The sequence below is a fragment of the Sitodiplosis mosellana genome, unplaced genomic scaffold, assembly GCF_009176505.1.
Source record: "Sitodiplosis mosellana isolate CC-2019 unplaced genomic scaffold, AAFC_SMos_1.0 Smas_scaffold_1, whole genome shotgun sequence".
NCBI classification, from domain to species: domain Eukaryota; kingdom Metazoa; phylum Arthropoda; class Insecta; order Diptera; family Cecidomyiidae; genus Sitodiplosis; species Sitodiplosis mosellana.
In genome coordinates this window covers 13,572,891-13,596,942 of record NW_022595244.1, presented here as the reverse complement: position 1 = coordinate 13,596,942, position 24,052 = coordinate 13,572,891, and the positions used below count along the sequence as shown (strand labels likewise).

General features: G+C 37.4%; 2 protein-coding genes, 1 long non-coding RNA gene and 1 pseudogene across 8 annotated transcripts; 2 read left to right on the top strand and 2 right to left on the bottom strand.

The window, feature by feature from the left end:
* Window positions 1-345: 345 nt before the first annotated feature.
* LOC129578643 (soluble guanylate cyclase 89Db-like) lies at window positions 346-14,687 on the top strand. 6 transcript variants are annotated; one of them, XM_055467508.1, is made up of 13 exons: window positions 5,976-6,146; window positions 6,920-6,972; window positions 7,147-7,211; window positions 9,496-9,626; window positions 9,766-10,017; window positions 10,203-10,380; window positions 11,730-12,144; window positions 13,023-13,125; window positions 13,196-13,303; window positions 13,409-13,616; window positions 13,688-14,041; window positions 14,143-14,247; window positions 14,323-14,687. In XM_055467508.1, the coding sequence occupies exons 1-13, from the start codon at window positions 6,091-6,093 to the stop codon at window positions 14,443-14,445; spliced, it is 2,151 nt and encodes a 716-aa protein (XP_055323483.1). In that variant the 5' UTR covers window positions 5,976-6,090; the 3' UTR covers window positions 14,446-14,687. The 6 variants fall into 6 exon arrangements, with proteins under 6 accessions (XP_055323526.1, XP_055323483.1, XP_055323502.1 ...); XM_055467527.1 differs by having other exon boundaries at window positions 5,976-6,836; XM_055467551.1 differs by lacking the exons at window positions 5,976-6,146; window positions 6,920-6,972 and adding an exon at window positions 346-495.
* On the bottom strand, window positions 10,466-11,401 carry LOC129578669 (uncharacterized). Its single transcript, XR_008689125.1, has 2 exons — window positions 11,136-11,401; window positions 10,466-10,893 (listed from the first exon to the last, which is right to left on the bottom strand). It is a non-coding gene; the product is annotated as an uncharacterized LOC129578669 (long non-coding RNA).
* A 723-nt stretch (window positions 14,688-15,410) lies between the features above and the next one.
* On the top strand, window positions 15,411-19,136 carry LOC129579975 (soluble guanylate cyclase 89Db-like; annotated as a pseudogene).
* Window positions 19,137-19,176: 40 nt separating this feature from the next.
* LOC129578635 (probable DNA mismatch repair protein Msh6) lies at window positions 19,177-23,579 on the bottom strand. Its single transcript, XM_055467496.1, has 9 exons — window positions 23,210-23,579; window positions 22,617-23,134; window positions 22,441-22,530; window positions 22,046-22,366; window positions 21,074-21,970; window positions 20,860-21,009; window positions 20,143-20,784; window positions 19,521-20,063; window positions 19,177-19,437 (listed from the first exon to the last, which is right to left on the bottom strand). The coding sequence occupies exons 1-9, from the start codon at window positions 23,373-23,375 to the stop codon at window positions 19,318-19,320; spliced, it is 3,447 nt and encodes a 1,148-aa protein (XP_055323471.1). The 5' UTR covers window positions 23,376-23,579; the 3' UTR covers window positions 19,177-19,317.
* Window positions 23,580-24,052: the final 473 nt, after the last annotated feature.

The window sequence follows — 24,052 nt, the reverse complement described above, 5'->3', positions numbered from 1 at the left end:
TCATAAATTATTCGTCTATAAAGTATCAAGTATTCGAATATACGCACGAAACGTTCGCTGTGTGTGTGTGTGTAAGACCGAAAATGGGATTTTTCCATTTGTTGCATGCCTTTCCAAAGCGCTCGCTTAAACCACTCTCTCTCTCTCTCTCTCTCTTTCCATCCAAAGTACGCTTTTAGTTTCAGCACCATGTGCTTGCTTCGATACTCTCTTTTTTCCAGCGAATCACCACAGAAGGGGCGGTGAATGATGAAGGAGAAAAGGGAAATTTTACTGTCGTTTCGCGAGAATAGAGATACTTCTTGTTTCAATTTTACATTCAGTCTTCATGTGTCTTCATTGGCGGCATGCAGCATATCGCCTTTATCTCGCTAGTTAGTTAGTTTTGTTTCGTTAAAATTTTCGGTGTCTAAGTGGAATTGTGAACCGAGAAATTGTGAAGCGTGACAAAAATATAAACCACTTTATTAATTTTGAGATATTTCAGTGACAACAGTATGTGTATATTGTTTCTACACTAGAATTTGTTACAATCAACCATTTGGTGTCATGAATATAGTGATTTTTTTCTCCTTTTACGTATTGTTATCTCACCCAAAGCACATTTTCCGATTCACTTTTTTATACTTTTGTTCATCCATTTTATCTTGTTAAACACGAGTATTGCTATTTTTGAGGGAACAAGGAAAAGCTTTCGCTGTTCGAAATACGTGTTTGTATGAGATGGATTTTGTTTACAACGATGCCACAAGCAATAAGGAGTTTTGATGGAAAATACGATGCGATATTTTAAAAATAAGCAAATTAAACCCAAACACTAGACCGCAACTTCGGGGAATTGGTGTAATGGTTCACAAAGATCAGAAATATTTTAAATCTTCACAAAATACACTCGTGGAAATTTTGTTCCTGTCGAGAAAAAAAAGTTTGTGAAATGACAAAAGTTTGAAACAAATGTTTCAAATCGATATTTAGAAATTTTCATCTGGTGAATGGCATCAACACATTTTTTCTACACACAACAAATGCTGCAACAGATTTTTCATCCAATCACTTTGATATCAATAGAATACTTGGAAAATAGGTTTTCCATTTTCGTTTTCCTCTTCATTTTGTTGTGCAGAGAATTTTGCTGTGGGCGTTTTTTTTGTCGCACAATAAATATGTGCATACATTTGTCTCTTCGTCGCTTGTACATCGAACTCCGTTTCTTCGATGGAAATCATAATAAATTCTGTCTTCTTCCGTTCGGAGAATGGAATTGTTTTCTTCTTAGAAACCATTAAAATACTTTTTTTCACTAAATTATTGAGTACTAAAGGATTGAACTGGAAATTAATTATGATATCATCAACATTTCGATGATATGAAGTTCATACTATGAACAGTAAATGTGTCTGTGTTTGAATGAGCTGTGAATATTGACGAGCGACGCCCGTCGAGCGTTCATTAAGTTGAATTGCTCTTTTGATTGAGCATATCATTAACCCATGTTATGTAAATTAAAAGACGTAAAAAGAAACAAATTGGAATGTTATACCGGAATGAATGTGTGCGATTTATTTTATGTTCGAATTTCGCTAGACTCCTATCGTATCTACATTGGAGATTCACGAATTTTCATGCTGAATGAAGAATTTGATTCCAATTTTCTTCATCGTTCGTCCAATTCGGTTCACGTTCACGTTCACCAAAAATGAACTCATAAATATAGCTCGTCTCGGTGTATGTGTAACTGCGACGAGAATGCCATTTACCAAGGTGAAAAGTAATATCAATCAAGACTTCATGAAATTGTTGCCGAAATTGGTACAAGCAACGAAGATAAAAAGGTGTTTCTTCTGTACGAATAATATTAGCACATGATTTTATGAAAACACACCAACGAAGCAGAATGCACGTCCGCTACTCGGTTTCTGTTGCCAAGCTGCTATTTTTGGCATTGTTTCAAGCTATCCACGTGTGTTTTCGACTCGTGGTACGCTTTAAGATTTACGATTTACACATTCGCAACCAATCTTCATACTGTATACACCTGTATTTTTTATGGGCGTGAGAGAATGTGAAAAATCATTCTTTAGTATGGTTTGTTGCATGAATTACTATTTGCCACATAAATCGACTTCACATCACGCGAAAATTGTTCTGTCAAGTATTTTACATCTAAACAGAATTGATTGCCAATTTACCGGTTGTGTGTGCTTGAAGCGGATGTTAAACATCTATAATCGCTTTTATTTTGTCATTCAATGAATGTAACACACTTTTTTTTTATTCTAAAGCAAAATGTATAATTGAATTGTCTTTATTTTTGCAATGTGTTAGACACTTTCTTTTAACATCAAAATCACAAATAATTTCAAGGCACACACACGTGTTGCTTGATGCATTGACAATGAGTAATCCGAGTTGGGGGAAAAAGAGTGAAATGTTCCATTTTGATGTTGAATCGAAATGCGAGTATTTCCATCGTAGAAGAAATTTTTCCGGATTAGTCGTAGTAAAGAGAATCGAATTTGGCCGTTACTTCGATGTATAGTTCGAGTGTTGAACGTACCATTTTGACGGTGTGACAACGACATGTTGATGGCTGTGACGATACGAATGGATCAATTTCCTTATTGGCCAAAGTAGCTTCCGTAATTTCATTATTTTCCTTTGACGGCGATGATCGACATTTGGCGATTCTTCTTCTTGTAAAATCCTTTGATGTGAAACACACAAGGTTCAACGTACAATAAACTTTGATGTAACACAACAGAAACGTCAATGCACACACTGGCTTATTTTGAAATCATCACTTTTGTGGATCTTCGTCAAGAGAGGCAAAATAAATATTAAATATATTTATAAAAAAAATTGTATTGGGTGTATGTATTAATTTTAAAGAATTTTTGAGTTCATAGATACATTTATTAAAATAATAAAATAAATGAGTACATTAACCAATGTATTCGCCATCGTTAGCTATGACTTCTAGCCATCTTTCAGGCAGCTTGTTGATTCCTCGCTTGAAGAAGTCCTCGTCTTTTGAGGTTATGTAGTCATCAACCCATTTTCGCACTTCTTCCTCAAAGCGTACTTCAGACAGGGCAATCTGCATCGATCGAAATAGATAGTAGCCGCAAGGAGCAAGGTCTGGAGAGTACGCGGGCTGATCAAGCCGATCCCAACCGAGCTGCTCTACCTTATTTTTACCGATTGTTGCACGATGTGGCTTAGCGTTGTCATCGTGGAACAAAACATTGTGGTGTTTTCGATTAATGGCCGTTTTTCATCCAATGCATGAGCCAAATCATTCAATTGGCGTCGATAGCGTTCCTTATTAATCGTTTGATCTGATTTTAGCAGCTCATAATACACGACTCCTTTCATATCCCACCAGATGCACAGCATAACCTTATCGCAATGAATATTTCGTTTCGGCTGGGATGGCGCCGGTTGGCCGGGATCAACATACGCTGCTTTACGCTTGGGGTTTTCGTAATAAACCCACTTTTCATCGCCGGTAACTATTCGATATAAAAAACTGTGTTTTCTGTGCTCTGCAATATGTTTTTTGCATGTGACGATCCGTGCTTTGCGCTGCTCTTCAGACAGTTGATGTAGAACCCACTTTTCCAGCTTGCGAATCTTTCCCATTGAATGCAAACGTCTGGAAATGGTTGCTTGGTCTACGTTCAACTCCAATGCAAGTTCTTTTTGCGTTTGACATGGATCTTCATCCAATAATGCTTGCAATTCGTCTTCTTCAACTTTTTTGGCTGACCTGACCGTTCTTTGTCTTCCACGTCAAAGTCTCCAAATCGGAAGCGTCGAAACCAGTACTCACATGTACTAGACGATGGAGCATTAGAGCTACCATAAGTTTCCAAAAGCAAACGATGACTTTCAGCAGCAGTTTTCTTCGAACTATAGAAGAAAAGTAAAACTTCCCGCAAATGCTGTTTTTTCGGCATGATTGTAAGTGAAAAAAATTATGTTGTTTACGCTTTGGTAAAATAACACCTACTGAAAACTAATGTCAAATGATGTGGCTTTCACGTGAATATAGTTACAGTATGGCCCGATGCGTTATAGTACAAGTTACGCCATCTGTAGTGGAAATTCTTTAAAACTAATGCATACACCCAATATATAACCTTAAAAAAAGGAGGGAAAATGCAAAAAACTAACCGTTTTCGGTCATTTTACAAGCACTAAGCATGTTCGACACAGGCAACTTTAGTTGCGGTGCGGTCGTTGCTCGGTGATTTGGTGTGCTTCAAACATCTCTGGTATTGGGTATGCCATGACTTGCATCGCCGCCCAAAAATCGATGACAATTTGAAAAATGATGCATCTATGCATCTTTCCTGTTCAATTTGTCATTCTCAGTTACTTTTTGAAGTATTGATGCGTTTAAATTTTGACTAACAAGCATTTGTTTGGGTAACAAATTTGTTGGATATGACACATGCACGCAGTCATTCCATGTGGAACAGGATAATTTCCGAGCAAGAGTGTTTTTCCCATTTTATATATTGACGAAGCACTTTAAATGTGCCATCAGAATCTGATTGATATCAGCGTCATGTGTTGTGAATGTTTAGACACCATTGCTGGTATTCCATGTCATCTCTTACATCGGACGCATGTTAATGGTATTTTTTATATTTTGCTTCGTCCCCATTGTTCGGTTGTCATTGTTGAATAGTAAACATGGTGCTTCGAAGATCTTCGAAACGAGCGAAAAAAAAATTTCCCCATTCCCTGTCATTTGTTGACAATCTTCTCGCATGCTCATGTACATAGCTATGAGTTCATCTGCGGGCCAAAACAAAAAATAAATAATGTAATCACATGCGTCTGTTGTGACAAGCCTGCTTATATGAGAAGTGGCTTAACAAATATTGTGCTTTTTTCTCTTGCTGGTTTCCTTCTACATCAAGCTGATTGCATGACAACAATATAAACTTAAAACCCAATCCACCCGCTGTGTTTTAAATGACAGAAGCGTTTTAATACTTGATATAAAAAAAAATTCGGATATATGGAATGATCTCTTATAAATTTATGCCCATCCTAAGCTCATCTAAATTCGATGTGATTACGGCTACCAGATATTCGCATCAATGGGTGATGGAAGATATAAGAAGACAGACAGTCCTGTTGCTAAGCTCACAATATCATTGTTTCGTTTTCTTTTTTCCGAAACGCAAGTCTCCGCAAACAGTTCAAAATGTATTATATATGTCAGCCGCTCATGATCCCCTGAAGGCATCGTAAATTCGGTAATAAATTCCTCAATTTACGGCGGTTCTTAAATAAATCGTGACACATATTATCACAATATCTGTGTATTATATGTTCAGTTGTGCCCAAAGTCATAAGTTTCCGTATTTCATTTTACATCCATTGACTTCAACAAGCGTATAATTAATTCTCATTCGCATCCTATTTACTATGGTGCTGCTTGACATTGGGGTGAAGCCAATTAAGCCTTTGGAAATTCTATTTCATCTATTGGCAACAAAATACCATTTTCAGCTCACCCATGCAATTACATGCTGTGCAACCACTTCAAATACTCGTTTTTCAAGAGATTTTCTTCTTTCTTTTGCTCATCTCAATATATTGTCATCATATTTCCATTGATGAGACTGCAAAATGTACTGTATGCTTATATTCCTTAGGTCCAATTGCGAACCGAAGCATTTGTATGTATTCTTGAATGCTTCGAATCTCGCATAAGAGCCAGCGTTCATGATCTTACACCGTTTGACACATCAAAACATAAGTATTCCTTCAGTTTTGCTTCAGCCAGCATGTGCTTATTTCGATCACAGCAATAGGTTCATTATTTACAATGAAATACACAGCAAATAACACACATACATTTGCTTCCTTGTGTCCGCAACAAATGATTTTGTTTGCACAGTTTTTTTCCGACTCTCGCCCAAATTATGTGACTACCGCAGTATGCTTCTGTCTGTCGCAACGCAAACGCTGCGCTAAACTCACATATCGTTTGGCTTGACAGTTTTGCCGACGTTTGTTTTTATGTGTTTATAAATTAACGTTTGTGCGATATCATTAATAAATACATAAATGTGCGATATTCCGAGCGGGCACACGTTTTTGTGTTGGTTTTGTGATGATGTTTGGTAATATGATGACGTTGTGCCGTTATACTTGCGAAAAGAATGGAGCGCAATATAAAAGCCGAAATAGAAGCGAAAATAAAGCGTTGAGAATTTCGGGTGCTATTATAATAAGAGCAGAAACATGATGAAATAAAGTCTTGCTACTGGCGAAAAAAAAATTGGCCACATAGATAGGTTCTTGGATTGCCAGGGTAGGGTTTCGTGTGTGATTTCAAATCGAATGGACTTGCGAAAGCATTTTCTCCTAATGTTAAACCGCATACATTTCTTCCCTTCTCAACTTACACCGCATTTGTTACACGAGAGAAAAAGTTCTCTCCGTTCTTTGTTTGCTTCTCATTTAAAAGACAACATTTTCAACGCTCACTGAAAAGTGTGTAATCCAATTTACTTTTCAATCAGTTCTAATTTGCATGTTTGTATCGCATTTTATTGCCGAAATAAAATGCCAAGAATGACGCGTTGGCATTGCGAAGAATGTGATTTTTGCTTTGTGCGTCAAATATATTCGGCGTTCGCTTCAGTGAATTTCTAATTTTAATACCAAACGATTGCGTTATTGTCTTTTTTCTTCATTCACCATATATCCGCATTTGTTCAAGACCCGCATTTGATCTTTTGAACGCGTGTGGATATTTTTTGTTGGTGCATATGCTCCTAAAGCATCAGCAATTTATTTTCCATTTTATGGTTTGTTGACTTTCCGATAGATCTTTATCGCTATTTGTGAACATTTTTTTCCTTGCAATTTACACATTATTTTTTTTTTGAAGTATTTCACGCGTATGCGATCCGTCACTTCATTTCTGCTGCTACTGCTGCTGCTGTGTATATTTTTTTCCTCTTCTTTTTTTCTTTTTATTTTGTTTGCTTTCGTTCGTTTCTTTTCGCTTCCATTTCCATTGTGATTGGTTTTTCGATGAGCATCGTAAAAGGCATTTGAAAAGTCGCAAACACAGTTTTACGAGAGTCGAAAATGTTTTACTTTGTATATTTTCAGATAAGCACATTACACAGTTCATCATGTATGGTATGCTGTTGGAGAGTGTTCAGCACTTTGTGCAGGTAAGTTTTAGATAAAGTCAAAACTGGTTTCATTTCTCCCTCACACATACACATAATAACGGGAAAAAAAATAAGCGTATTTGAATCTTATTGTAAATGTAGCAAATGATAAATGATGTTGTGCGCTCAGTGTAATAAAATTGAAGGGTGAATGGGCAATGCAAAAGAAAACCTTCTAAGCTTCTCTTGCTTCAAAACTCAAACCATCCGCTTCAAAATGAGAATGAGGGTTTAAAATATCATTTTCGGGTTATTTTCGCTGTTTATTTTTAAAAATCTCGCAACATGTTCGGTGACGTTCAAGGACACAAGCATATAACTAAAACGTGAATGGATTTAGTGGTGAATCCATTTATGCAACAGCTCGCCCTGCGAAACCTGACCGTGTCCAATGCAAACTTTGAAATGGTTAGCAACACAAAAAGACGGTTTAATGAAGAGAACAGAAAAAAAACCATGCCAGATACATCACGTTGTGTATATTTTTATCAACGAAATAATATATTGTTGTTGTTTCTAGCGAAAGCGAATCGCGCGCTTGCACCATATCGTTTTTATTATCTGTGGAATTTAACACTTGTGTAAACAAGCCACTGTCATTTCATCAAAGCGAAATCGTCCAGTAACGAATTTGCACGCAAAGCAAAAATGGCACGTAGTACACTGGAAAAAAAATAGCAGCCAATTCTGGTTGGAAAAACTGTTTTTTTCATTCAATTCTAAATACTTTGCTGGAAATTAAACTTGAAGCTTTTCATTCGGAAAGTCGATAATCCCCCTTCACTGCAATACAACATTGTATGTCGTTATTCAAACCAATTTTGCGAGAGAAAAAAGCGAAACGATAGCAAAAATGCGCGCAATGAAACAAAGCCAAACATTTCAAATGTATCGATTGTATATACACACCGAATCACATTGAAAATTGTAAATTGACAAAATTCCAGCTGAAAATAATTTGTTTGCATTTGAATTTCTTTTTCTTTTGTTATATGGTCGTTTCTGAATCGTTTTGCCAATAGGACGAACCGTTAAACGTATCGTTCAGAATTCGCTCAAAATCAAATAAATCTTGAATTACACAACGGCAAACAATGGTCTAATAAAAGATATACAGCTGATCAGATTGGCATTTCAATACATTCAATACGGATTGACTGACTTTCTCGCATTACGAGCGCAATCGAATTGAGCGTTTGGGAATTTTCGGAATGTTCGGAAGCTTTCTCTCTCTCTCTCTCTCACACACACACACACAAATCTAATGGCCACGATGCTGGGGAATTTTTGAGGAATTCCACATGTTAATGGCAACATGTACAAACGTTTCGACCTCAGCATGCTGTACAGCTAGATTCAAATAAGTCATTTGCACTAGACGCAGTCTATCTTTGGTGTACGTGCTGGATTAAAGAATAATACCTAATCAAACTAAATAAATAGCTCTTTTGACTCATTCTGCCCTTTGTGTAAGCAAATTCGGATGGATGATGTTGGTCCTTCGACGCGTCCACCCACACAACTGAATATTACATTCACCTGTATCAATCTTGAACGAAATCCAAATCGTTTGCCTTCTATCCACATGAATTTAATTAAACTCAATGCACGACTTGTATCTTACCCGGCAGCTATTTGAATTTTTGTAACGATTTCCTGCGCAACACAACAACAAAAACAACCACACGATGTATGTACTAAACGTATGTACAGGATGAAGAATAGTGTGTATGAAAACACCATTCGTCGACAAGTTCATCGAAACTTCGTGTGACCTATTCACATTCCAGTCAAAGTTTAATGAAATAAACAGTATATTCAAAGGGCAACTGTTGAGGTTTTTAAGCCATTGAAAGATCACAATAAACAATTGGTAGTGTTATAGCATCTGTTCGATGGTTTAACGTTGAATTTGACCTTGATTTTCAAATTGCGTCACGTGTTCGCATCCTCTACTCCAACGTGTTGGATATAAAATTACTTAAAATTGGCTATGTTGCCTCAGCTCGCAAGCTCTCTATCTGAAACCATTCCCGTACGCATTAATAAAGCATTACATTAACCGAGGGATTCAATTAGTCAAGGAATTATTTATGAGATGCGATGAACGTCGACTGTTCACTGTTCAACATTGGAAATGATAGCATTGAATGCTATAATTTAGCCCATAGTAAAAGTGAAAATAGCGCTTGTCATAAACGAACTTTTTCCATTTCGACGATGTTTTCATTTGCTGATTGTTTTGCTGAATTTTATTTCCACGCGCGCACAAACTTACACACAGGAACAATTCGGTGACCTCGTATGGAAACAGGCGCTAAGAGCAACGGGCTGTAAGCACACCGTCTTCAATACACATCAAATTTATCCAGATACATTGATGCCGGATTTAGCTGAAGCTCTGTCAGCCATTACGTATGTATTCATCAAACTTTTCGATGACAATGGAGGAAGAAAAAAGGCGACAAAACTCGCACAGAATATCAAACGAATCTTTCCAACTTATCACTACTAGAAACCACACTGTGCTTATATCTTCTTTTCCTAAATACAGAGGCGAATCGTTTGATTATTTCATGAATTTCTTCGGGAAGTGTTTCGTGCGATTCTTCACAAATTTCGGCTATGACAAAATGCTTAAGGCGACTGGACGGTATTTTTGTGACTTTTTGCAATCGGTTGACAACATTCATTTGCAAATGCGATTCACCTATCCGAAAATGAAGAGTCCTTCCATGCAGTTGACGGAAACCGATGAACAAGGTGCGGTTCTGGTGTATCGCAGCGGGCGTTCTGGATTCTCCAGGTAAATGGAAAATGAAATAGAAACAAAACAAAACGGTATGTAGCATTGTTTTGTTATTCATGGAAATCGGCGAGGGTGATTTTTCTTGTCTATCTTGGTATAATTTCATGATAGTGTATTGTGCTGCAGTAGTTTAATCAAGCGAAAAGATAAAAGTTGTGTGCGTCTATTCTGTTTTTATTCAGGTACTTCATGGGACAACTTTGTGAGATTGCCGAAGTGTTCTACAAGCTAAACGATTTGACTGTGCGCATATTGGAGAGTAAAAATGACGATCCGGGGAGCACAACTGGCCCATTATCACTAACGGATGCAAAAACGGTGTTCGTAAAATATCGTCTTGATTTTGATAACAGAGATTATGTGAGTAAAAACTAAATTATTATACGATTCAATTCAAGAGACTGGAACCTCAAATTGGGATTTGGGGATTTTAAACAAATTACGATATGTTTGCACTTCAAATATTGATAGTTTTATTCAACGAATGTATTTCGACTGGAAATGGCTGAGAGCCCTCGGAGACGACTGACACAAAAGTGCAGTTTTTTTTTCATAATCATACTAATGGCTAGTAAATGTGTCGCATATTCCGTGTCGTGTTCAGTGTAGATAAGATAATCGATTCAGCATTTCATTCCGTTAGTTTGTATGAGCCATGTAAGCAGCCTATGGTTTCAGTGTGAAGAAAGTTTTGACATGGGTAATAGCCGTAGAGGTAACAACATCGGCTGTCTTCAGTTTGATATGATGTGGAGACTTTGTTGTAACACAACGGCACTTGCATTTGCATTTCCCTGGATCACGCGGTGTACATGGTTTTTTGACCTGATGGGCCTTTTTGTGTGGTTTTTTATGGGCCTCAACATCGGCAACCTATATCATTCACAAAAGAAAAGGAAAATGTTACATTTAATGTTCCCAATATGTCAGTTTTTCACAATTTTTAATTGAATTAATGAGAGCAATGGTGACAAAAAAAAATTCTAAATTGAAACAGAACATTGCTACATAAAAATGCATTATTTCTGCTGAAAGCACCAATTTTAAATTAAAAAAAAACATTTTTTGATTGTATCACTTATTCACTTGAAAAAAATTCACTTTTTTCAACTCACCATGTAAAGGACGCACAAAATGACGAATATAGCGATAATCTTCATTTTGAACTGATACGATTACCAATGAGAAAAAACCCTATTTATACTCTCCATTTGATCGCGTGTCGTATTCATTCATTCGTTGAATGTATTGCATTTCATTGCGAAAAGTTGGCTGCGCGCAAAGTGATTGCCAAAGTGGCACAACAAAGAAGGAGAAAAAATAAACAATCGAACGCTTAGAATTGATTTCGAAAAACTGAATGGCAATAAGAAACGTTGGACGGTTGTGAATGGTTGCGATGCGGTTTTCATTCTCTGTGAAACGATATTCATTGCATTCTGAAATCGCCGTTGACAACACGATGACGGTTTATAATAATCAGAAGCGTTGAACGACTTTTTGTTTTAATTTTTTGAAATCAAAGCCGTTTGAGGGAAAGAGAGAGCGAAACAAGTGTACAGCATTGCACACGCTTAAAGCCAATGCCAAGTTAAATAAAGGCATTTTTCCCTAGGCAACGCGATGCAATGAAAAATTTCGTTTTTGCAATACACTTCGCAGTCGCTTCAAAAATAGCATCTGTTGCAATTTTGTATATTTCATTTCAGATCTCCAAACGTGTGAATGTACGTGCGCATCCTTCACAATTGGAACTTGGGCACGTCGACAGTAACATTTTGCTCGAGCTGTTTCCATTTGCGGTAATACTTGATCATGATATGCGCATTTCACGGGCGGGCGAGAAAATTCTAGAAACATGGATTTTACAAAATCCCTCCAAACCACCGACATCATTTTGGGGCTCGCGTCTGGTAGATATTTTCAAACTTCGCCGACCGAAAGGATTGCACGTCGATTGGAGCACGGTGATGCAAATGCATTTGGTTATTTTCGAATTGGAATTAATACGTGGCGAACATGATTCAGATGAAACTGAACACCACATTGCAAAATCAGCGACCGAAAACGGTCTCAATATACCGTGCGGTAGTATGAGTCAAGCTGTCGAAGCCGCTCAAACAGGTACGCTATATTTGGCATATCCTATATTGACTTCAATACACTCACATGCACATGCACCTAGGGGCGAGACACGAATTCTATTAGAGTCTAGTTACACGCAATTTTATATATTTTTTGCTTTGTGTCCTCTAGGGTGTTTTCGGCATCGTTTAATCAAAAAATGGTATGCCTCATTCGATAGATCTCAGAATTCTGAGTCAATTGATAATATTTTTGTCGCGGATGGACTTGTGATGACACTTCCCGAAGCTGAAAACAAAAACAGTTTTATTCTGAATTTCCATAGTAACCTGTGACAACCAGATTTGATTTGAAATTTGAAAGCAAAAATTTGAAAAGAAAACATAAAATTGATTCTAGTTGTCACACGTTACTATAGAAATTCAGAATAAAACTGTTTTTGTTTTTAGTTTCGGGAAGTCCACAAGTCCATCCGCGACAAAAATGTTATCAATCGACTCAGAATTCTGAAATCTATCGAATGAAACTTACCATTTTTCGATTGAACGATGCCGAAAACACCCTAGTGTCCTCTAATTTTTCTAATTTTGGTGCAAAAGTGCTAATATTGTGCTATTATTTCTAGTAAAATCGCTTGCATAGCGTATTACACTGCCAATACAACGCTTATTGAAGACCTAACGGGACTATTTTGCAAACAATATGTCCATAAGCGTTAACATTGGCAAACCAAATTCCCTAATTTCTTCTATTTTTCCTATTATCGTTGAATAATGTTCTAATTTTACTCATTTAAGTTTCGTGTCTCTCCCTTAGACATGCACAGTGTGTTTGTATATGGAAGAAACAGATTCAGTTACCGAAAAAGAATTTCATTTTGTGATTTAAAAATATTCGCTTTTGTTACTTTTGTTTAGCAATGGATCGACGTGGGTCGCAAGGTTGGACTCGAATACTGTTGAAGGGACAAATGCGATACATCTCCGATATTGATTCGATTATTTTTCTATGCAGCCCACTGTGAGTTGGATAAATAAATTTGGTCGTATTTGAATGGCTCATTCTGATGAGATTCATCTATTTCCTTCAGTATAAATAATCTTGATGAATTGCATGGCATGGGTTTGTATTTGAACGATCTGAATCCGCACGGGTTGTCAAGAGAGATGGTTTTAGCTGGATGGCAACATTGCTCAAGGTATGAATGCAGACACAATTTTTTTCACATATTTATTTGGTTTTGAATCGTCATCAAATATACAATTGAAATCCGTGATGAAATGTCGTTTTCTCCCAAATTCAGAATCGAATTGATGTTCGAAAAAGAGGAGCAGAGATCCGATGAACTGGAGACCTCTTTAAAATTGGCTGATTCGTGGAAGCGTCAAGGCGATGAGCTGCTGTATTCAATGATACCGAAACCGGTTGCGGAGCGCTTACGCTCTGGACAGAATACACTTTCCACTTGTCAGAACTTTGAAATGGTGTCGGTGTTGTTTGCTGAAGTTGAAGTGAGTTTTTTTTCTAAATCAAATAACATATTTGGTGGTAACATCGCCTACCTTCCACTTCAAATTTCTAGGACAGCAGTTTCGATGGAGGAACTACCGTTCAAGACGCCATGAGTCGTGTTTCAATTTTAAATGCAGCCTTTTCTGCATTTGACGAAGAAGTTAACTCACCGATGGTTTATAAAGTTGAAACCGTTGGCTCTGTGTACATGGCCGTCAGTGGAGCACCTGACATCAATCCGTTGCATGCCGAATGTGCCGCTGATTTAGCTTTGAATATGATTCGTCGAATACGTTTGCTCAATTTGCCCGGTGTTACGGTAAAAATTGGCATCCATTCCGGGTCTGTGGTCGCTGGTGTTGTTGGGCTCAAAGTGCCTAGATATTGTTTATTCGGCGATACAGTCAACACGGCTTCCCGAATGGTGAGGAGCTATGAATTTATATTTATTTTCAAGAAATGACACGTGATTGCTTCTTGATTAAATTCTTAATTTCCAAAATACTTTTCTATTTTTTTCCACAGGAGAGCAGCGGATCGCCGAATAAAATTCAGATCACAAATATAGTGACAAGTAAACTAAGGTCAAAAGGATACGAAATTGTTCCTCGCGGCTTTGTAACGGTCAAAGTAAGTGCATTAAAAATCAATTGAGTTTCAATTTTATTTCTTGTTGCTGTGCTAAACGATTTCTCCTTTGGATAGGGCAAAGGTGAGATGCAAACATATTGGCTCGAAAAGGGACCACACGAAAGAGGCGAAGGGGAAGATCAATTTTTTGGTGATGACGATGATGAAGATGAAGATAAAAAAAAAGCCTTTCACTAGCTTGTAACAGATAGATTGGATTTGCAGGAGATTTTTTTGATATTGTCAAATAAATTCACACTGCTCAATGAAACCAAAGAATTTAAAATACCTCAACACAGCTCATATTCATGTTCATGGTGAAATGAACTTTCTAACTAAACATGATCATAGTAGATTTTATAGTATATTACTGTCTCGTGTCTTATAAACTGGAAAAAAAAGAATAAAAAACTATCTTATATATGTGCAAAGAAAATAAACAGGAAATAAATTATTTCAACTAACTAATGAATGATAAATGTGAAACTAAAACCACCACGATTGGAATGTTCAAAAATTGTATTCATGTAAATATCATTTTTATTATAATAAAAATGAAAGTCACTGTTAACTGAACGAGATTATATGTGTGTGACATGAACAACACTGATTCATCCATAGATGAGAATTGGAAAAAAAAAATATGAACGTGAACGAAAACTTAAATAGTACATTCTTTGATTTTGAGCAGCAGTTCCTTAATGTCATGTAAATCACCACGATCCGACAGCAAAAACCAAAAATACATTGATTCATATGGACACTGAATGTACAGAATGTGACAAGAGCGAAACTAGTGAACATATTCATGAACTAACATGTAATCACAAAGTTTCTATCTTAACTGCATTGAAGAACACAACAACAACGCCTGAAAGTAGTCAAAATTTCAAGTTTAAATCATTTAAACATGAATAAACATGTAAAGCACGTACACATTTCTGTGACGTAAAAAGTCTCATACTATCGGATCGTGTAAATCACAGCTGGTTAATACATTCGAGAAGAGTGGTCTTTTCAAAGCGATCAATTCCACCTTCTTTGAATACTGAAAATGATGAAAGAAATAAAATTCACTTTATTTTCGAATTATTCGATGGCGATATGATTATTGCGTGCATTTACCTCATTAGCTTTTTCGATTATCCTATCCAGCATTCCAGCCAATTTGGCCGTGCGATTTGGGGCAAGCACCATCTGTGTACTTGTACAGGTTAGCTATGGTGTATCGCAGCGGTCGTTCCGAATTTTCTAGGTAAATGGAAAATGAAACAAAAACAAAACGGTATGTACCATTGTTTTATTATTCATGAAAATCAGCGATGGTGATTTTTCTTGTCTCTCTTGGTATAATTTCATGATAGTGTATTGTTGTGCTGCAGTAGTTTAGTCAAGCGGAAAGATAAGAGTTGTGTGCGTCTATTCTGTTTTTATTCAGGTACTTCATGGGACAACTTTGTGAGATTGCCGAAGTGTTCTGCAAGCTAAACGATTTGACTGTGCGCAAATTAGAGAGTAAAAATGACGATCCGGGGGGCACAACTGGCCCATTATCACTAACGGATGCAAAAACGGTGTTTGTAAAATATCGCCTTGATTTTGACAACAGAGATTTTGTAATTAAAAACCAAATTATTATACGTTTCAATATATTGCCCTTTCTCACAGGGATTTTTTTAAATTAATTTTTATTGAAAAAATCAAATGGATTAAGATTAAAGTGGAAAACAGTTGACGATTGAAGAAAACAGACAGCTTTTTATAAAAACAGATGGTTAGTCTTTGTTTGTATTGCGAATCGTACACAGAGCTGATGACAATGCGTACGCGTGTGTACTGGTATATTATTGTGTAATTGCCGATCGAGCATTCACAATGGAGAAACTAAATTTGATCGTTTGATTCCCCAAAGAATATCATTTTATCATTTTATGGTTTTTTCAATATAAGTGGGATTTTGTATCAATCCATTTGGATTTTTTATCTTAAATGATCTAAAAAAATCACAGTTACAGTATGGACTGGTACTTAAATTAGGATTTTGGGTTTTAGAATAAATTACGAAATGTTTGTTTGCACTTCAAATATTGATGGTTTTATTCAAAAAAATTATTTCGATTGGAAATGGCTAGGAGCCATTTTGGCTATCACCAGAGCGCAAAAAATTCATTTGATAATCATGTTAATAGCCAGTAAAATTGTCGCTTGTTTCCTGTGTTCAGTGTTTATGAGGTTTTGGGGGACATTTACATGTGCAATTGCATACATCTACTGGACGCGGTTGACATGGATATCCGTATTTTGGATGAAAATGGCTGTGTTTGGGTGGACGATGAGGTTGATGATGACGTTGATGATGATGGTCTTTATGGGCCTCGATGTCGGCAACCTATCATTTCATACAGAAAAAAAAAAGTTGAATAAAATAACGTTAAACAAACGAATTGGAACAATTAACTTGTCTAAATTAGAACACCAGGACTACATGCAAAATGCATCATTTTAAATGAAAGTGCATATTTCACTTTTAAAAAAAACTATTTTTTCTCATTCTATTACTTTTGCACTCTCTCTAATTTACTTAACAAAGTTTCACTTTTCTTAACTTACCATTAGGTAGACGAAAAAAATGACGAATATAGCGAGGATTTTCATTTTGAACTGATACGTTTGCCAATGAAAAATCCCTATTTATACTATACATTTGATCGGGCAAGCTCGCGTTCAAAACGACATTAGCCCTATTGATGCTTGTGCATGTGTGCGACACTGTGTGTATAAACGACAATGTTCACTACAGCTTTAAGCTATACCGTGTAGAGGGTGTTTTGGCGACTTACGTCATATCATTCGCATGTATTTTTCTACGAACAAAGAGATCTTGGATCGGGTATTATATTCATTTATTCGTTGAATGTATTGCATTTTATTGCGAAAAATTGGCTGCAGAGTGCCACACCGAAGAAGGAGAAAATAGAACAAACAATCGAACGCCTGGAATTGATTTCGAAAAATTGCATGGCAAATAAAAACGTTGGACGGTTGTGAATGGTTGCGATGCGGTTTTCATTCTCTGTGAAACGATATTCATTGCATTCTGAAATTGTTTTTGACAACACTACGACGGTTTATAATAATCAGAAGCGGCAAACGAATCTTTTTTTTTAATTTTTCGAAATAAATACTGTTTATAGCGAACGAGAGAGATCTAAATAAGTGCACAGCATTGCACACGTTTAAAGTCAATGCCAAGTCAAATGAAGGACTTTTCCAGTGGGCAATGCGATGCGATGAAAAAATAAATTTCATTTTAGCAATACTCTTTTACCGTCGCTTCGAAAATAGTGTCTGTTGCAATTCTGCGTATTTTATTTTAAATGGCCAAACGGGTGAATGTTCGTGCGCATCCATCACGATTGGAACGTTTTGCTCGAGCTGTTTCCATTTGCGGTAATCCTTGATCACGATATGCGAATTTCACGGACGGGCGAGAAAATGCTAGAAACATGGATTTTGCAAAATCCTCTCAAACCACCGACATCATTTTGAGGCTCGCGTCTGTTGGATATTTTTAAGTACGGTGATGCAAATGCATTTAGTTATTTTCGAATTGGAATTAATACGCGGCGAACATGATTCAGATGAAACTGAACAACACATTGCAAAATCAGCGAACGAAAACGGTCTCAATGTACCGTGTGGTAGTATGAGTCAAGCTGTCGAAGCCACTCAAACAGCTACGCTCTATTTGGCATATCCTATATTGACTTCAATACACTCACATGCACATGCACAGTGTGTTTGTGTATGGAAAAAACAGATTCAGTTACCGAAAAAAAAATTTCATTTTGTGATTTCAACATTTTCGCTTTTTTTACTTTTGTTTAGCAATGAATCGACGTGGGTCGCAAGGTTGGACTCGAATACTGTTGAAGGGACAAATGCGATACATCTCCGATATTGATTCGATTATTTTTCTATGCAGCCCACTGTGAGTTGAATAAATAAATTTGGTCGTATTTGAATCGCTCATTCTGTGCCGGCATTCTGGAACACAATCCGCAAAAATCGTTCGAAATAATTTTTTTCGTACATAAGACCATATTGGAGTGAAAGAGAGAGATTTCACTATTTTTCAGCGTCCCACCGGAATTATTTCTCACACAATCCACTCTTCCTTGAGTTATCGAAATAATTCCGGTGGGACGCTGAAAAATAGTGGAATCTCTCTCTTTCACTCCAATATGGTCTTACGTACGAAAAAAATAATTCCGAACGATTTTGGTGGAATGACTTAGAATACCGGCACTGATGAGATTCATCTATTTCCTTCAGTATAAATAATCTTGATGAATTGCATGGCATGGGTTTGTATTTGAACGATCTGAATCCGCACGGGTTGTCAAGAGAGATGGTTTTAGCTGGATGGCAACATTGCTCAAGGTATGAATGCAGACACAATTTTTTTCACATATTTATTTGTTTTTGAATCGTCATCAAATATACAATTGAAATCCGTGATAAAATATCGTTTTCTCCCAAATTCAGAATCGAATTGATATTCGAAAAAGAGGAGCAGAGATCCGATGAACTGGGGACCTCTTAAAAATTGGCTGATGCATGGAAGCATCAAGGCGATGAACGGCTGTGTTCAATGACACCGAGACCGGTTGCGGATCGACTACGTTCTGAACAACAAACTTTCCAAAAAATAACAATCAAAGAATTTTAAATACCGCAACAAACGGCTCATATTTTTGTTCATGCTGAAATGAGCTTTCTATCTAATCATAAGCATAGTAGAAGTTTTACTGTATAGTTACTGTCTCGTGCACTGGAAAAAAGAAAAACTATCTGATATTTGTATGCGCATAGAAAAAAATGAAAGTATTTATGTTATGGAAAAATGAGAAACTAAAACCATCACGATTCGAATGTTCAAGAAATGTATTTATGTTAATAATAAAAAAATTAAAGTCACTGTTAACTGAACGAGATTCTATGTATGTGACATGAAAAACACTGATTCATCCATAGATGAGAATTGGAACAATAAACATGAACGTAAACTTAAATAGCACATTTTTTGATTTTGAGTAACAGCTCTTTAATGTCATGTAAATCACCGCTGGTTAATACTTTCGAGAAGAGTTTGCGTTTCAAAGCGATCAATTCCACCTTCTTTGAATACTGAAAATGATGAAAGAAAAAAAAATTCTCTTTAGATTCAAACTTTTTGATGGCGATATGATTATTCCGTGTATGGTAAATACCTCATAAGCTCGTTTGATGATGCTAGCCGGCATGCCAGCCAATTTTGCCGCATTGAAACCGTACGATTTCGGGCAAGCACCATCTGTGTACTTGTACAGGAATGTAACCGTTTCTTTGGTTGGATCGTCGTCACCTTCCGATTCAACCATGCACGCCATGTGACCCAATGTGATACGCTGATCGTTGTGGAAATTGTCCACCAGATTGTGATAGTGAGTGGAGAAGAGTGTGCGGCATTTCAAGTTGGCCAAGAAATCAACAACGGCCGCAGCAATCGCAGTTCCATCATACGTGGCTGTACCGCGACCAAGTTCATCCAGCAACACCAAACTGTTTACGGTGGCATGTTTTAAAATGGCCGACGTTTCACTCAATTCCACCAAAAACGTGGAATGTCCAGCCAAAATATCGTCTTGCGCTCCCAATCTCGTGAAAATACGATCGATTAGCGAAATTTTTGCCGAAACCGCTGGTATTGGTGCGCCAATTTGTGACATAATCACCAATAAACCAACTTGTCGCATCAATGTACTTTTACCACCCTAGAAAAAAAAAACATTTGGGAATATTGTAACGGAATTGTAACGGAAATCAAAAAGTGAGGGATTTAATCAAACTTACCATATTGGGGCCGGTAAGAATGGCCAATGGCGCTGTGGTTTCACCACCCAAACTGATTCCGTTCGGAATGAAGTCGTCGGTGAACTTCATACACGGGTGAATTCCTTCGTCGATTTCAATCACCGGTCCATTGTTGTTGTCGACAATTTTTGGGAAGCAGATTTGACTTTGATTCTGACCATAGACCGTGAACGAGGTCAAACAGTCCAGAATGGAAACGCAATCGATCACTTTCTTCCAAACGTCGTATTCGGTTGAGAATTTTTCGAACATACGCCGCAACAAATCCTTCAGCACAACGTTTCGTTCGTCTTCGACCTGCATCAATTCTTTGCGAAGTTGACGTGTTTCTTCTGTTGTATAGCGACTTGCAGCATTCTTTCCCTTTCGTTGGCCTTCTAAGTGGTATCGGTTGTTTGCCTTCTTCACCTCTTTTTCTGGTACCTCAATTTCAAATCGATTCCTATCCTTGCCGACATACTGCAAGCGACAACCGAAGAATTTCTCCTGCTTCTTCAAATACTCAGCCAATTCTTCATTGATTTCAGCGATTCGTTTTTGAATCGAATCATATTCGCTGTCAACACCCTTGCCCGGGGCAATTACACCTTCTTTCAACGCCTCATCGAAATCGAATCCATTCTAGAAGGATTTGAAATTTCGAAAAATTTAGTTGTTACTCAAATTCAACATAAAGGACATTAAGAACGGACATACCTTGAAGAATGTGATTGTTTCTTTGAAGTCGGGGAATTCTCCGTTTGGCGCAAATTGTGTCAATCGCTTGATAAGTGTCGAAGTAAAACCGGCGAAAATCTTTGGAATTTTGACCAAAGCGTCAAATCCATTGATTGTTGACACCAAATCCTGTACAGAAAATAAACCAGATCAGATTTGCGAACGTCAAAAATTCGTCATTAAAATTGTTTACCTGAATCTTTTTCTTGTTGTATGTTTTCTGTTCAAACAGCACGGCTCGGCCGTCTGGATGGTTGAATGCGCGATTTTTATTACCGAACGTATGGATTTGAGCCAGTTGACGTTCTAAATCAGGTAACGCACCCATAATTGAGCGAGCATCACTCAATTGATCACGTTTGTCCATCAATTCCTGGATGGCCTGTTGACGCTCAACGATGACCGTTGGTTCGCAGCTTGGCGAACAGATCCAATAATGCAGCAATCGTTTTCCAAATTTCGTGCAGCACTGATCCAAGGTGTTGAAAAGTGATCGTTCATCTCCGACAATTTTCAAGTTCGACAATGTGATTGAGTCGAGCACCATGTGTTTGTTGAAATTTTTCTTCGCCACCTCAGCTGCGAGTTGATCCAAATCGTCGATTTTCACATCCGGCGGAGTGTAGAGCGTGAAGTGAGCCATCGCCATAATCTGTTCATCGATGACACACTTGGTGAGATACCATAAACAGCCACCGAGCGCCTTCAATGCAAGCCGATAGTCGGTATTTGCTGTCAAGCCGAGATGATCGCCGCTGTTTTGTGTTATGCGAATCACTTCCGGCCACTCTTTGCCCTGCCCGATGCCGTAATACTTGTCGGAGAGTTGCTTCAGCGTTTTTTCGGCGTTCCAAAACTGAGAGTCCGGCAAAAGAACCTCACGCAATGCATTGGACAACATTTCCTTGAACACTTGCTGCAATTCTATAGAAACAGCGCCACGTTCGCTCAGCACCAAAACAGGCGGATTGTGCGAAATCAACGTAAGCAAACGTGAGCATTGTTTGTCGTCATCGAATTCTCCAATGTTGAATTCACCAATCGATGTGTCGATGAAAGCAACACCAAAACGACGACCATTCGATGAAACCTAGTAAATGGAGTGGAAACAAATCGTTTTAGAAATATCCAAAAAATACGAATCGTTGTTATTTTTTAAGCAAACCTTTTCCGCAATTGCCAACATGTAGTTTGGTTTGAATTCATTTGAAATTGCGATCTGTTGACCAAACACTTGTGTTCCCTTGTTGATGACTTGACAAACTTCACGGCTTACGACTTTGTCGAATTTAGTTGCCTTTTTCATTTTCTTCGTCCGTTCTTCCATTCCGGCTGGTGTTTCGGTTTGTTCGATACGTGCGACTTTGTAGCCACGTTCCACTAAACTCGTTGACATGCGATTGAACGCCTGTTCCGGGAAGCCAGAATGTGCATATTCACCTTTCATGAAAGTGAAACCCAATTCACGTACGCCGACCTCAGCATCCTTTCGGAATAAAGAACATACAAATGAGATAATCTGGTCTTTTATAGCGGAAAAATTGAAAGATTTCTCATTACCATGTGATACAGCTCATAGAATTTACCGACTTTGAAGAATAGTATCGTATCAAAGTGCTGAGATTTCAGTACCCACCACTGACGCATACCCTATAAATGAATTCGATTGTTGAGTTTATCTTCTTTTGCAAAAAAAACAAAAAAAAAACAAACAAATAAATGTATTAAATACACACCGGAGTGAGAGAGTCCAAATAACTCGTCGGAACAAAAAGAGTTGTTGGATCGTAGTTCGGGTCATCTGGGCGTTTTTTTGTAGCATCAAGAATTTGGCCCGGTTTCAAGAAATCGAGTTTCTGATGCCGCCAAACAACCGGAACATCAGCAATGTCGGTATTGTTGTTTTCCTTAACTTCAGACAATGCGCTCGATTCACCAATGTTTGCCTTTAGTTTATCCATGAAAGATGTTTTTGCGGTGTCCGTATCCAATTTGATTTTTTTCTTTGCAGCCGGTTTGCCGTTAGCTGACTTTCTGCGTTGTTTGACGTCATCGACATCCATTATTTGACTGTTGTCCGACTCATTTTCATCGTTTGTGTCGCATTCATAGTCGGAGTCCGAATCAATAATGCGTGAGATTTTGCGTTTTCCATTGGATTTGATGACTTCCTCTTCATCATCGTCATCATCTTCCGATTCGATTTTCAATTTCTTTGGTGCTGGACTCTTCTTAGTCTCTTTTGCTTTGCGCGCTATCAAAATTATGAAATAGTGTAAAAATCCATGCTTAACACACTACTTTGAATGCCAATTGGAATGTACTTTACCTGATGCGCCAGTTTTTGATGATGTTGGTGTGCTTGGTTTTGCTGTCAATGGACTCGGCATTGGATTTGCTGCTGGTCTGTCTGATTTCGGTGTCGTCGGACTACGAGTGAAATAATTTAACAGCGAATTTCCGCTTGCACTCAAGTTATTTCGTTTGGCTGGCATGGTTTTTTCATTTAATTGAACCGAAAAACGGTGACAACACGTGAGACGACACTACCTTTGAGCACAGTATAAAAACTAGTTTGATCCCTTTTTTTTATATAGACACAAAAGCTACAGCAGGTAAAAATTACGAAATTTACGCGGTTCGTTTTGACAACTAAATGATATTCATACTACAATAGCCTGCGTACTGTGAACCAACATGAAGTTGGTGCGCTCCCTGGTATTTTGTGTCCCTATCGAAAACGCATTCGTGCACCGTACTGTTGCGCTTGATTTAAATGTTTGTTTGTTTGTATGTTTGTTTTAGTTTCGAATAAAAATTTTAATTAAATTAAATTATTGAAGAAAATAAAAATCGAAATCACATTTGTGAAATCTTGCTTTTTTTGTCTACAGTTATTAATTATTTAAAGCAAGCGAATATTCATTGAATACTTTTTGCCGCAATGCAGTTGAAGTACTGACATGCTGTCAGTTCATTTCTCAATAAACATACCGTAGTTTGCCAATTCAACATCTCCATTATGAATTAGAATGCTCGATGCTCGATGCTCATGTAATATATTTTAAATTTCAATGGTAATTGAATAATTGCTTAAATTTTTAATTCGATTCGAAAGAATAATTTAAAAATGCTATTTCAAATGCAAAGAATAATATATTCAGTGGCCTAG

Excerpts from the sequence above, each read along its gene's own strand:
- LOC129578643 (XM_055467508.1), top strand. The coding sequence starts at position 6,091 with ATGTGCGATATTCCGAGCGGGCACACGTTTTTGTGTTGGTTTTGTGAT. Across the intron at positions 6,973-7,146 it reads CTGCTGCTACTGCTGCTGCT|ATAAGCACATTACACAGTTC; the intron begins GTGTATATTTTT and ends GTATATTTTCAG. Across the intron at positions 10,381-11,729 it reads ATTTTGATAACAGAGATTAT|ATCTCCAAACGTGTGAATGT; the intron begins GTGAGTAAAAAC and ends ATTTCATTTCAG.
- LOC129578635 (XM_055467496.1), bottom strand. The coding sequence starts at position 23,375 with ATGCCAGCCAAACGAAATAACTTGAGTGCAAGCGGAAATTCGCTGTTA. Across the intron at positions 22,367-22,440 it reads TCTATGAGCTGTATCACATG|GATGCTGAGGTCGGCGTACG; the intron begins GTAATGAGAAAT and ends TTATTCCGAAAG. Across the intron at positions 20,785-20,859 it reads AAACAATCACATTCTTCAAG|AATGGATTCGATTTCGATGA; the intron begins GTATGTCCGTTC and ends AAATCCTTCTAG.